Below are 14,151 nucleotides of genomic sequence, written 5' to 3'. Positions count from 1 at the left end.
TAAACTGCCAATCTTTTTTTCGTTCAGAAAAGGTTCCGCTGTTTGGTGGAGGTTACAGAGTGACGGTAGCAACCCGATATTCCATATGCTAGGTAGGGGAGGGGAATGAGGAGGGAGTCTTGGGCGCCCGAGGCGAGGTGCATGGTGCCTCAGAGCGTGCGCAAAGGTACAGAAAAGTTTCTTAAGAAAAACGTTTCTTTTGCCAGTAGGATTCTCAACTGAACCCGAAACCTTTATCGTCTTCGGGGACATTGCAACGGACCGCAGAGACAGGGACTTTGGCCTAAAGTTGATATTTTCTACTTACAGTTATTTCTGGTGCCATCATTACTAAGTTAGAGTTACCTTCCCTCAACTTTTCATCCTATCTCCAAACTCTGCGAGGGCAACTGTTCACCGCTTGGAGAATGTAACGACCATTTACAAACTATTGCATTCAGTCAAATAAATGCTGCTTATCATATAACCACTAATGAAATTCCCGGCGAGCTTTCGCGCGAAAACGCCGGTGATATCTTCATACGTTATCTTCACACGCGAAAAGATCACCGTTGTTATGGTTGCGTAATCAATAAATGTCCTTCTTTTGCAGCGAAAGTGAAACGGTTTGGTATTTCATTGGTCTTTATATGATGATGACCAGGTATTGTCAGTTTTAACTGTGTCAAACCTAGAAGATTTGAACAGAAATTATCAGTCACAGGGCGTCCCGGCAACTGACAAATGACACTCGAATCGAAAGAGTGAGCAAAATATAGGGAAAAATTAACAATTCTCATACGAAATCGATAGGAACTAAAATTAGGAAGCTTTTTTTGAGTGAGGTCAGGATCCCATCACTACGGGCGTGCTGATTTTACAGACCGGTCTATTTTTTAGGCTTCTTTTCCCGCGAAATAGGTCGGTTCCGGTGTACATGAGCACGTATCGCTAAGGAAAGAAACGGCTTACCTCACATCAGGAGCCCATCACTTCTTCCTGATCCTGTGAAATGATGACGTCAGTTGTAAAATAAGTCTGTGCTTGTGATTGGTCATTGAAGTTCTTACGGGGGTCCGAATTCGCGATAAATTTAAACTAAAAATAGATCGGTCTGTGAAAACGCCTTGACATGAATATGGTGTAGTTGCACGCTCCTAGTGATGGGCTCCTGGTGAGGTGCAGGATCGCGATACAATTGATTCAGTGCTTTAAAGAATGACGTATGAGACAAATGTGGTCCATTCTTATGAAGGCAAGTAAGTAGAGAGACATTTTTCTGCAATCTGGCACCTTGCAGCTTTCTCAGTTAAGGGCATACCCTCTTCACAATCCCAACAACCACCCAATCGGCTTCAATATTTAAGGTCTCGTCCACACTACGCCGGAAGAATTTAAAAGCGGAGGTTCATTTCTTTTGTTAGGCGTTCTGTCCACACTAATCCGGAGAAGTTGTCCACCGAAAACGGAGCTTATCGAAAAACGCTCTTGAAAATTAACCGGAGGGATTTGAAAACGGAACCTTGGGTTTTAGTGTGGACGTTTTAGTCAGGATGTTTTAAGTCGAGTTTGAAGCTTTTTAAGGCCATTCCACTGAAATAGAACCTGCACTGAGATTTTTGTCAAACTTTGCCTATTGATTGTTTATATTATAGGAACTTAAATTTTGAAATAAAAATGAGGGGTCCCCATGTTCGTTTAGGAGCAACAGCACCTTGTTTGTACCCAATAAATCCTTATAATAGAACCATGATTATAATCACGATTGCTTGCTAAATGACGATTTACCACTATGGCGAGGTCCAGCCGTAAAGAAAAAGCCGCCATTTTTTTAATGCGCGCGCGCTAATCACGTGTGAAATTATGCGCAGTAGGGATTCGCAGTGCAATACTGGGGAATGACCTTAAAACTTCAAAATCTATATAATCCATAATTCAATATCTAAAAACTCTATGATTGTTACGTCCAGCAATAATTCGACCTCGTCATCCGATCAGAAAAAGTACTTAGTTTTGTTGTTTTCCTCGGGTTTGTTCTTTGTTTGGCCGGACTTCGACATTTTTTTTTTTTGACGTCCGTTCAAACAGCTTTAAAAAATGGCGGGAACAACAAGCGGGTAGCCACGTCACGGGTCCAAGTTGCACCTAGTTATGCGCGTGCTCACCGGTGCACTTAGGCGTTTCTGCTCCCTGTGATTGTTGCGTTTTGAAATTTCTACAGTGTAGTGTGAAGGGAAAACATTGTTATCGTTTTCTAGTGTGGATGACGGAGAGCATTTGATGTGATTTCAGAGTGAACCCCTCCCCCCGACTTTTCGAATTCCTCCTGCGCGTAGTGTGGACGGAACCTAGCAGACATCCTCAATGTAACCCACATGAATGCCATCATCGGCAGGTAAACATCAGTGGCGAATCCAGACCTTGAGCCAAGGGGGGGAGGGGGGGGGGGGTCTTTTTTTGCTTGCCCTGCCGGCTTTTCTTCCCTCTGCGATTTTTTTTAACCCAAAATACGTTACCAAGCACAACTCATCCCACAATGACTGCTCAAACTTTGAGAAAGGTAAGCAGGAAAACATTTGGAACAAAAAGTTCGCTGTCGCAGAATGTACGCCTTTCCCGTACAAATACTTCTTTTAGCAGATTGGGATAACACTGACCCACTGTATTTGAAATGACATTTTTCAACGGCTTGTGCTGTTTGTCAATCAACAATTCTTTTTATTTTTGCCCTATTTTCTTGGTCCCTCTTGGGTTTGGTTTATACATCATTGTAACAGCTGTTACTGTATTAAGGGCATCACGCAGTTTTGATGTTGCAGAATCAGGACTAGAGGATCCCGTGCATGCTACCAACAGCATTGAGAAAGTCTACACATGAGTTTTAGAACTAGGGGAAAACAGACAGGCATCAACCTGGAAAGGTTTCAGTTGTTTGTAGGATTTATCAATTTTATTCATAACGGCCTCCATACAGCAGGTAAAAGCCCAAAACAAAGCCGAAAAACAGTAACCTCCTGAAATAGTGGGAAAAAACAGGAAGCAGGCCAAAAAAAAACAAGAAGATCTGTTAGATCTTATAACCGCGCTTTTAAAATTTAACTGTTTTCTTAGTACTACAGTCGCAACGCAGTGCATATTCCAAAGCAATCTTTGATGATTCATTGATTACTGTAGACATCACAGCACTTGATCAAATCGCACCATCAGTCGTAGCCGTTGTGACATCTCCGATGACGTAATAGTCTTAATCTGGAAGTTTCTTCGGGATATGTATGGGCATGAAGATACGAACACTATTACAAACCGCTTTCTTTCTTTAAAGTCACGATTAAATTTAATTGTTTTTTTCCCTTGAGTTAAGGGTTAGCAAAGAAGTCACACGAGTCACATAATTCAAGAATTGCGTTATCTACGGCTATCTTTAGTACGGTGGTTATTTCCCGATCAATGACGTAATCTTTGCACGTTCTGACACGTTCTTTGCTTGGCTTCCAAACATTTAATTTTCTTTCCGATCTATGAACTCGCTGCGATGAAACAGTCAAAGGATTTACTTCATTTGCCTAAAACCGCAAGAAATACTCGCAAAATTACAAATAAATTAATCACCGTCGCTTCTGCCGAAATAAACTTGCAAAGTAAACACGATCTTATTTGAAAGCTGCAACGTCAGCGCATTCCATGGCTGACGTAATACCTTTTTTCAGCGTATTTATTATTCCCTTTAAATCCAACGCTTTGATAAAGCGAAAAGAAAATATATTTTACCCACAAAAAAGAAAACAATATCCGTAAAATTGTTCGTGTGTTTATGTTTTAACAGCTTCTGGCGGAAAAACATCACACGTTGCGTGACTCAAAGTTTGGCCGAGCGGAGGTCTGCGTCTGGTCACCGACAAAAAAAATACAAAAAAAAATAATAAACCACGGGTAAACCTAGAACCGCGCTCGGCCCATGGCCGCGCGGTTAAAAAGGAAAAAATAGGAACCTGACGCCCCAAAGCTGGCACAATCAAAGAATTGGTCGAGCAGATTAAAATAGATCTTGACGTGACTGTAACAGGTTAACAGGTCATCTGATCATTTACATCAGCGGTGTCAAATACAGCTTGTATCGCGTATCGTGTCGAATCAAAGAGTGATCACGGATGGCAGAGTTGACAGTAAAAGTTTTAAATGTTAAATGGATGAAATACGAAGCCTTATAAAGATGGAGGTGTCGGAAAACGAATCTTTGGCAACCTGGTTTTCTACTCAACAGGTAACCTTGCGTAACAAGTAACAACAACTGTAACTCCGCTTTTATCAATTACTACCAAAGCTCGTGCAATCTTGTTATTTACTGTAAGAATATTTCCATGAAATACATAAGAAAAACTAGAATTAAGATATCGCTATTAGTTATAATTACTGTATCTCAGTACCAGGTAGACAATGTGAAACAGGGACCTATCTTTGTTTTCCTCTCATTATGACTTCTCCAAGTAAATATATATGATAAACATCACTGAAAAACGGTCTTGATCCTGCTTTTAGAGCCTCAGGTCCTCCTTATGTTTTATTCGTATTAACTTACGCTTAACGACGGAGGCTTTTTGACAAGTGAGAGTCGGGATTATCGGAAATTAGAAGCCCTCATATTTGATTGCTGCCGTCTACAGTCACGAAAACACCATAAAACGAGTTTACTGTTTGCCCTGACCTTCAGAAAATTCACCGATGAGGGTAAAACGTGTTAAAAATTTTACCACATGCATCCGTTGAAAGTGTCATAACAACCTCGTTCCCAGTATCTCTATCCTTCTCACCCGGTCTGATTCACGTGCTGGTGCTTACAGCCGATACAACACGCATTGTGATTGGCTATTTTCAAGACCGAGATAGAGAGAGTGAGAGTGTGGCACGCTCTACTTCCACCGACCTGTGGCTGTTACATTCTTGGGATCTCTTGAACCCGTCGATGAAATCTCATCCTCTCACGTTGAAACCACGACAGAAAAAAAAAAAATTTTTGTTAGCAAAATGAAGGAATTTTTGGACTATTATTTCTGGACTACTGTAATATTTTTGATATGCTGGGTTCGGAAATAGGTCGAACAGATATCCATTGATACGAGACGAATTGTAACCGGACGTTTAAATCACCTGCCGTTTATATAACAGACTATTTATTGACCACGCAGCACGACGAAGGTTCGGTCTGAGAAAGAATCAGACTTTGGTCTTGCTGTCGGTCAATACAGCGGAATCTCAGGTTGAGACTTCCCTATCCTCACGGTCGACAGCCTTCGTGCACCCGTTAACTATTGCTGCCAAAATATAGTAGACGTATGCAGATAGAAAAAAAAAAAAGTATTTTTTTTTTCATTTGTCACCGAGCAAAAACTATCCCGATTGTACAGGAATCGAATGCCGATTGTCTCGATTCCTACCCTCTACCAAAGCAGAAGGGAAACTTTTTACCGGCTCCCTGAATATTGACTTCACTCGACTCACGCGTATACCCAAACACGTGTGAAAATGCCGGTCGCGTGATAAGTCAAAACATCCTCTCCACTCTCTCCTTAGTGGAATTTTGCTAATTTTTATTTTTTTGTTTTTAACCATGTAAATCAGAAAAATAATTGACCGTTGAAGAAAGAAAAACAAGAGAACATAGCCGCTTATCGTTCTACAAGTTTCAGTGGCTTGGATCCACTATGAAACTTTCAAAATTCTGAACTGAAAAATACTTCAGTGACATTACTTCCCCACCAAGGCCTGGGCGGGTATGTATTTTTCAAAACATGTGCCTTGATTGACTACGTGCAGTGAGAGGATTGGGTACGAATGAAAATGACCATGTAAACACGAGATTCGACCTCACGCATACAGGAAATGGGTTTTTTAATGCTAAATTTAGGGAGAAACGTCTAACGAAAAATACAAAATTGTTGCTCAGATGTTTAAATTGTATCACTTTAACTCTTATTTGATGCTAGTTTAAAGTTTTGCGAATGATTTGAGTTTAAATCTCATCGCGAAGTTGAAACGTGTATCATCCGTCCATATCCGACTCTTTTGTAACAAGAACAATGGCCTTCTTTGTTATATAACATACGTGAGTCTTGACTCTCGTGTGCAATTTTCAAGTCTCGTGTTTTTATGATAAGCATGTTCTTCAAAGCAAAAATTTTCTCCTTCGGTTATCCAAAGGTTAGTTACGGGCTGTTGTCGTCCTGTAATTTACCCTTACTTCACCGGAAAAAAGATTTGACTTGTTCACTGCTTTAAACACGATCGAAAACGAAACAAGGCACCTTCAATACCTGACAGTTTGTAAACTTCAGCAAGTACGGCGGGCAATCCGAACTCTCACTCGACCTGCAAGAGATCTACAAATGGTGTCATGGAAGATGCTTCGAGTTTCAACGATTCTAATATCAGTGCTTCCAGCGATTACTCCGAAAGTAGCTTTCGTCCGTTAACTCCAAAGAAAAACCTCGAAACAAGCGTTCTAAAATCGCGCTCAAACTCCAAGCGATCTGAAGCGGTTGTTGTGGACGATGCCTTGAGTTTAAATGGGGATCAATGTTCTGGCGAAGGTAGCGAAACGGCATCAGTTAAGAAGCAGAAAGATCGAGGGGTAGGTTTTTGGTAGTAGCAAGTAAGAAATGGCAGCCTCTCACAATCTCTATCCCTTGTATTCAGTTTATACTTTTAAAATTTAAAATAGCTTATAAAGTTTAGTTTCTACGTCCACAGGTTCATACACACACATCAGATCTTGGTCACAATTTTTCTAAAGTTTAATATGAACTCCTAGGCTTAACGAAACTACTCTGATGTTAAACTGGAATAAAAACCGAGAGCGTTCGTAATTTTATAGACTGCCAGTGAGCTGCAAGGGAGTATTTATTTTTCGCGTGTTGTCAGACAGCAACCCGAGACACTGCTTTGACACTCACAGCACACATCACATGGTTGACAGAGCAAGGCGTAAGCTTCCGTATGTGCTATGACATGGATGCACTAGAATCACAGTCGAAAATACACGTTTGTGGGATACATTGGCACCTATCTACTGCAGACACCAGAGGGGCAGAGGTTAGGGTCTCTGTCACGGAGGTGTCTGTATTGGATAGGCAGTAGGCTGTGTGCTGATGTCTACTATTGCTCACGTGGCAGGAAACCTCTGCTAAGCACTGTCCCTATTATTGTACTCCAGTATCTTGCTGTTTCACCAGAATTTAGGGACAGCACTCTGATTGGTTGCTTGACAAAAAGCCTTGTTTAAAGTAGACACAGCACGAGATGCTTGACATAACTTAACACAGTGTTATGCAGTGTCCCTTATTGGTACTTAATTTTGCTGGTCTTAAATTTCCTGATTTTGGACATTGAAAATAAATCACGAAATTAAAGACCCAATCTATTAACTGCTTTTACTGGTAAGTTCAATTTTGTATCTACTGTTGTGAAAAATTATAATGTTATGCCTTTTGCTTGTTCCAGTTTACCTTAAAAGTCAATTTTAAAAAATGCATTTTGCTTGTTCCAGTTTATGTAGAAATTTTAAAAAGTTCAGTCTTTTGAAAAATAAAATGAAGTTGAGAATGCTTGAGTTGCAAAATTCAATGCCCCTTTTTAATATTTGCCTATTGAAATCGGGAAAATAAAACCCGGTGAAATACTGTCCTGGTAAATTCGTGAAATTAAGTACCTGTGAAATTAAGCACTAATAAGGTAGGTCTCTTTTTAGGTCACATCATGTTTGTCGAAAAATGTCACCTTGTGAATCTTAGCCATTTAGAAACTTGTGAAGTTGGAGGAAAAGTGGTTATTTTGGACACTTGGGTATTATAACAATGATCCAAATAGAGAAATGCAAACTTAATAAATCTATCAATCTTAACAGTTTTTAGGATATTTGTATATTCACAATAAGAAAACTAGCGCATCTTTTTGCAGTCTGAATGCTCCCACAAAGTGATAGAAAAGCGGCGCCGTGATCGTATCAACACATCCTTGGGAGAGCTTTCCCAGCTCCTACCAGCACAAAGTAATGGAAAACAGGTACTACTTTTTCACATTAACAGATCCAACTTTAGACTAAAGACCTATGGATCCAGAGCTTTTTCTATCTCAGGTAGCTCCAGAACTTTGGAACAAACTACCCAATGATATTCGTTCATTCGAAAATCCAAGTCTTTTTAAATGTAAACTGAAGAGGTATATCTTTATAAAAATTATTATTTTAGCTAGAAAGAATTCTTAATTTATTTTATTTTTTATCATTGTTCTGTGTATTTTATCTCTTAGAACTTTCTTTTTAGCTCTTGTACTTTTGTAAAGCACTTAGAACAGATCTGGATAGGCACCATATAAATATTTATTATTATTATTATTATTATTATTATTATTATTATTATTATTATTATTATTATTATTATTATTATTATTATTATCGTCCTGACATAATGTTTGCTTAGAGTCCTTAGGGCTGAGACCAAACCATGGTCCTGGGGCACTAGGGGATAGCCAGTTTTTAGCTTGATAGCACCCTCCTCAAAATGTGTGCTGTACCTAGCAAGGTTATCTTTTGTAGTTCACCGATGCTTAATTGACTAGGAATTCTTCCAAGATAAGTTTCTAGTCCCTTTTTGATGGCTCCAAGTGCTCCAATGATAACTGGTATCGTTTCTGTTCTCATGCCCCACATTCGGCTTGTTTCGATTTCCAAGTCCTTATTATTATTATTATTATTATTATTATTATTATTATTATAATTATTATTGCTATTACTATTATTATTATTATTATGATTATTATTATCATCATTATCATCCAAGTTTTCATGCATTAGAATCAGTTAAAAGTTGATAAGCACACTGACATGTAGAACCCAACAAATGACATCTAATCACAACTTAAAAATTTTGAGGTTTGGTGTGGCTGGTTTAAATTTATTAGCAGGACCACACTATACCTCTTAAAATTTGGTTATTGCTAAATTGGAATTTTTTTTCTGAAAAACCTTTCTGTGGCAGGGATCAGGAAAGCTCGAGAAGGCAGAGATCTTGGAGCTTACTGTGGAGTATTTAAAGGCCCTTCAGGGATGCCTTACCGAGAAACAGGAGCAAGAAGTCAAAAAAGAAGGTGTGTAACAAAGTATTAAGTTGGCACATCCCTGCAGACACATTTCCTATGTCTGAAAAGTCTGTAGTCTGCATGAGTTTTTCCTCTTTACAGGCCATGATTTGCTTAGCTAATTAATGTCGGTTGATTTTACACCAATATTGATATACCATTCACAGGAGGCGAGGGGTACTTCCCAGAAAAATCAGGTGGGGTGTGGAGCTTGTTTCCCAAAACCCTTACCCTATTTAAGACCAAAATCTTTGATTTTCCTTACCCTATGTACGTGTATGTCCCAACCCAAACTTTGATACCCTTTTTAAGACCAGACCCCTAAATCAGTACCCTCTTTCAGACCTGTCTTATAATTAGTTCCTTAATCAGAACAATGTTAAAGGCACTCTGAAGGGCTTGTGTTGATGGTCTTATGAAAAAAGTACACCAAAAAGTACACCAAAAAAGTACACCATCCATTTAGTTCATTGACCTTGAGGTAATTGTGAAGAGCTCCCAAAACCGACTGTCAGTCAACTGTTGGCTGACATTCGATGGACAGCTTTCTGTGGGCTGACTGTTGGCTGACAAACAGCTGGTCGGCAGTCAGCCAACAGACTACTGACAGGCTGTTTCAGGAGCTGTTCTTTATGGGGTTTATTTCTGCAAAAGCCATTTTGTAATCATGTTACTTTTAGAGAAATGTTAAATTTAAGCAACTAAATAAAGCTCTTACTGAATTTTTCCATACAGATGACCAACAGGAAGCTGGGGGAGCTGTGAAAGACAAATCAGATACAGAACCAAAGCCAGTCGATCACTTTGGAGGGTACAAGGATTGCACTGAAGAAGTTTTCCGTTTTCTGGTTAACGTTGAAGCGATGGACATGCAACAACCTTGTTTCCAGAGACTTATGGCACATCTACGGCACCAGATCCAGTTGTTGGCCGAGTCTAGTACAGATGTCTTAAAATCAAAAGGAAAAATAAACATGGAGAGCGGAAAACGTACTGCATCTAAACGAAGTTTCCAAGGAAACGTATCATCCTCATCTTCTTCTTCTTCTAGCATGGGAGGACAGAGTGGAAGTGGCAGCGGAGGAAAGGTTAAGAGAGCTCGACTTCATGCTCACCACAGCAGTGGTAACAAGGTGCAGAGCAGCAGTAGTAATGGGAATAGCACATCAGCGAGCAGTGACAATGAAAACAGTTCAGATAATGCCAGGGAAACCCAAAGTGATTCAGCAATATGTCTAGATGACGACCTTGCAGAGATATCAGGCAGTTCACCTAAGGAAGATGAAAACGGACACAGAACAAATGGCAGCAGTGTTAGCAGTGCAACCAACAGCAGGAACGGGAATGAAACTGGTACCTCAGCACCTTCAATCCCCTCTATGCTTCTGCAAGGAGGCAACATTCCATTGCGTGCACCTTTCCTAGCACCACCTTGTGCAATGCCAACCTATGCACTTCACCCAGCAGGCACTCACTACATTCCTATAGTTTTACATCCCAGTGTGCCAATACCTCCCGCGCCAACATTTAATGGCACTGGACAGCTGCCATTCGGCATGATGCCACCTGCAAGTGGAGGAGGGTTTGGTATGCCTTCTCAAGTACCATTTGGATTCCCCTTTCCATATGTTCCTCCAGGGATACCACCCTATGGATATCAAGCTTCTCCTATGGGGTTTCCTTTCTTCAATGGGCTACGTAAAGATCTTGCAGGGCAGGGTACAACTGACCCTGGTAATGCAGACAGTGGATCTAATGGTGATGACAGCAGCATAGAAATGCGCATCTCTCCCGAGAGTAGTGCAAATCAGACAGACACTTCACCCAGTAACTCGGAAATCGAGAGTTCCAACACAGATGAAGGAGGAAGTTGAGCACTGTTTTGACCATTATTGAATTAAAGATGTTAAGGTCCTACATTGTATGTTGCCTGTGAGACAGGACACATACAAATTGTAATATACATAATGCTAAATTGATTACATATCCATGTGTAGTAGCAGGGGTTTCATTAATGTTTCCAGCAGGAGGGCAACTGGTCTTCACAGGTAGGCAAAACTATTTGAGCTGAACTTCTGAATAAGAAAATGTTTCTCCCAGATGGTCAAACCAGGCATGTAATATCATCCTCTTGACTCTGACTTCTATACAGAATTGTTGGGAATAATGGGCTGGAAATTCTTCTATGCCATTTCAATTGGTCACGTAGAACCACTGCTGCCCTGCTTCGTGACATAAAACCCAAGGCTGTCCTTGGCAGGTCAATTTGCCTGGTGCCTACGTCAATAAAGAGGAAACACTATGTTTACTCGAAGGTTTAATAAAGGTCAACTGCGATCAAAGACGAGCACGTGGAACAGACGTGATACGAGAGTGCATGTGCAGAGTTTACAACGGCTGGGTACCCTTAATGAAACCGCTGTGTAGTAGCTGTAAATTAATATTAAATATATTTAGTAAGAGTGGTTTTAAGAGTAATCTGGAAATGTGTTGGTTTTACCTTTCATGCTGTATGACTGGGTTAAAAATAAGCACCACATACTGAACCAATCAGGTACAAATCCAGTTTTGACTTGTTTACCATTGTACATAATTTTGAGGAACTTCGGTCTGGAGGACTGAAGTTCCCCTGATGCAACCGCCATTTTGGCTGTGAATAGGAGGCAGTGAAAGTCAAAAGGCTTGGTGATAATAATACAAAATGGTAACAGAAACATCAATCTCCAATTCAGAACAGCCCAGCATGATATGGGGCCACCTTTGAGTTCTGTTTTTTTTTGAGAAATTTTCCAGACTTAAGTTCCATTTACATCCCAACTAGAATTTGTGAAAAAAAAAAAAATTTGTTACATTCTTCCATTGGTTCACTGTTGTTTACATGGTAGCTATTGATAGTGATCAACCTTTTCTAAAATTACGTCAGGTTTTTATGGCAATCAGTTACACAGTGCTTTTCTTGCCTGTGTTAACTAGATGAAGTGCACTCTTTTTTAATAATCTACACTTGTTATGGGTAAGTTATCTGGTTCCAGCACTTGTCTTTTTGACACTGGGCATCAAGATTTGGTGCTAGATAACCTACATGTAACTTTCTTTCCGGGAATAAGTTGACTGATCCTGTGCACTAATAATTAATGAGTTTGAGATTAGTGTCATTGAATTCAAGTGAACCTCCTGTAAGGAGGCATGGGACCAGGAAAAGTGACAACATTTGAAAGAGTAAGAACAAGCAACATAAAGTGTACTGTAGTTTTTATGGTGCTGAGGACATAACTGTCTTCTTACAGGAGGAGTCCACTCACTGTCGGAATGAATTCAAAAGGCAATATGAAGAAATAATGGAACTCTTTTTTATGAGACAGCTCAAACAGGATAAAATAGACACCTTTATATCAGATCAACTACTGTGTAGTTATGTATTTTTTTTTAAGCCCATGGAGATACATGTAGCCATGTCTCCCGAGTTGTTAGTAGACCTTGACACCCATGGTTTCTTAGAGACCACATGCCAATTTCACAGATTTAGGAAATGTAGACCACTGCTCCGAGAAGGATGAATCCACTTGACAATCTGCAGCTACTTTGTAACTTGTTAAATTCTGTTCAAGGAATAAAATATATTTCGCCAACATTGTTTACATGCATTTTTATTTTTTGTCATATTTCATGATTAATAATATACATGAAAAAATTACTCGATTCTGATTGGATGAGAGCAGTCCAGTTCAAGTGTAACACCAGTGCAAAAAGTGTAACACCGGTGCAAAAAGTGTAACACCAGTGCAAATTACACATCGTAATTCTGGATTATGATTGGCTGAAAGACAATAGGAAATTTTCCAAGCCAATGATATTACGTAAAATGATGACGAAAATTTTGTGTGGAAACTTTGAAAAAAGTTTTCTCGAATGCGAAAAAATGGCTCCAAGAAAGGTCTTCCGCTATTTGCTCTGCGCAAATTTTTTCATGTTTATGTTATTAATAAGTAATCATACGGTTTTTCTCTTTCAATTTGGAATTAATTTGCACTTGAAAGTTTTTCAACAAGCTGAAATTGCACTGGCCGAAGCGGCTCGTGCAATTTCAACTTTTTGAAAAACTCACTTGTGCAAATTAATTCCAAATTGAACTCGAAACCGTATAATTACCTATACTTGCGATAAACATCCACATGCAACCTGAATGAGTTAAAAATGGTGTCATCAAAGAAAATTAATGCGTTTGTTTTGTCACACGAACATCCTCAGTGATGTGATTGGAGTTCATCAACTATGTTAAAAGAAATGAAATTATTTTGCTTAAAGAAAGCCTGGAATAAAGGCTTGGAGTAAGCTTACTTTAAATTACACATTGAAGATGTCAAATTAAGCAGAGATGTAACATTGAATTGTTACATACAATGTGAGACATATTCTGCCCAGAATTCCTGTCACTACAGTAATGGCAGGGACTCTAGAAGAATCTCTGTCCCACAGGGTATGTACTGTACCAACAATCTTAATCAGTATAAAGTAAGAAATACCAGCCCTCCCTTCAAATCAATGATGAACTGGCACTAAACCCAAAGTGTGCCATTTCTCCTATCGTTGAAATGGGGGAGGGGTGGTCTTAATTTTTCATTTAAATTGTCCAAGATTGTCACTCTTGTATATGGCTCTTGCAAAAAAAAATAACCTAGGTATTTTATACAGGCTGCAAAAGAGCCTTAATTGAAATTGGAGTAAATTAAAGCTTCCTCACTTTGACAAGTCTCAAGAGGCACCACTGGCTATGGAGGCATCTCTGGAGTTGAACTAAACAGTTGAACAATTCTATTAATCATCATGCAAGTCAAGACAGCTTAAGGTGATTCCTCACACTTGCATTGTGCATCCTTACTGCGCATAATTTATGGCATCATTAGGATGCAGTCGTGCACGCGCACTTTGAAAACATGGCAGGTTTGCTTTGATATTGAGTTCTAATAGTTGAAAAATGGCTACAGCTTACTAGCAAGCTCGGGCACCCCAAATTTTTTCCAGTCATTTTAATCACCTAATCAT

General features: G+C 39.5%; 1 protein-coding gene across 2 annotated transcripts; it reads left to right on the top strand.

The window, feature by feature from the left end:
* Positions 1-4,087: 4,087 nt before the first annotated feature.
* Positions 4,088-13,264, top strand: LOC145478747 (uncharacterized). Of its 2 annotated transcripts, none has more exons than XM_081456865.1 (4): positions 4,088-4,240; positions 7,930-8,034; positions 9,009-9,117; positions 9,844-13,264. In XM_081456865.1, exons 1-4 carry the CDS (start codon positions 4,163-4,165, stop codon positions 10,980-10,982), a joined length of 1,431 nt encoding a protein of 476 aa, XP_081312991.1. In that variant the 5' UTR covers positions 4,088-4,162; the 3' UTR covers positions 10,983-13,264. The 2 variants fall into 2 exon arrangements, with proteins under 2 accessions (XP_081312991.1, XP_081312990.1); XM_081456864.1 differs by lacking the exon at positions 4,088-4,240 and adding an exon at positions 5,939-6,604.
* Positions 13,265-14,151: the final 887 nt, after the last annotated feature.

Source organism: Orbicella franksi, chromosome 2, assembly GCF_964199315.1.
Source record: "Orbicella franksi chromosome 2, jaOrbFran1.1, whole genome shotgun sequence".
Classification (NCBI taxonomy): Eukaryota; Metazoa; Cnidaria; class Anthozoa; order Scleractinia; family Merulinidae; genus Orbicella; species Orbicella franksi.
The sequence above is the reverse complement of the archived record's forward strand: the minus strand, read 5'-3'. Positions and strand labels throughout refer to the sequence as shown.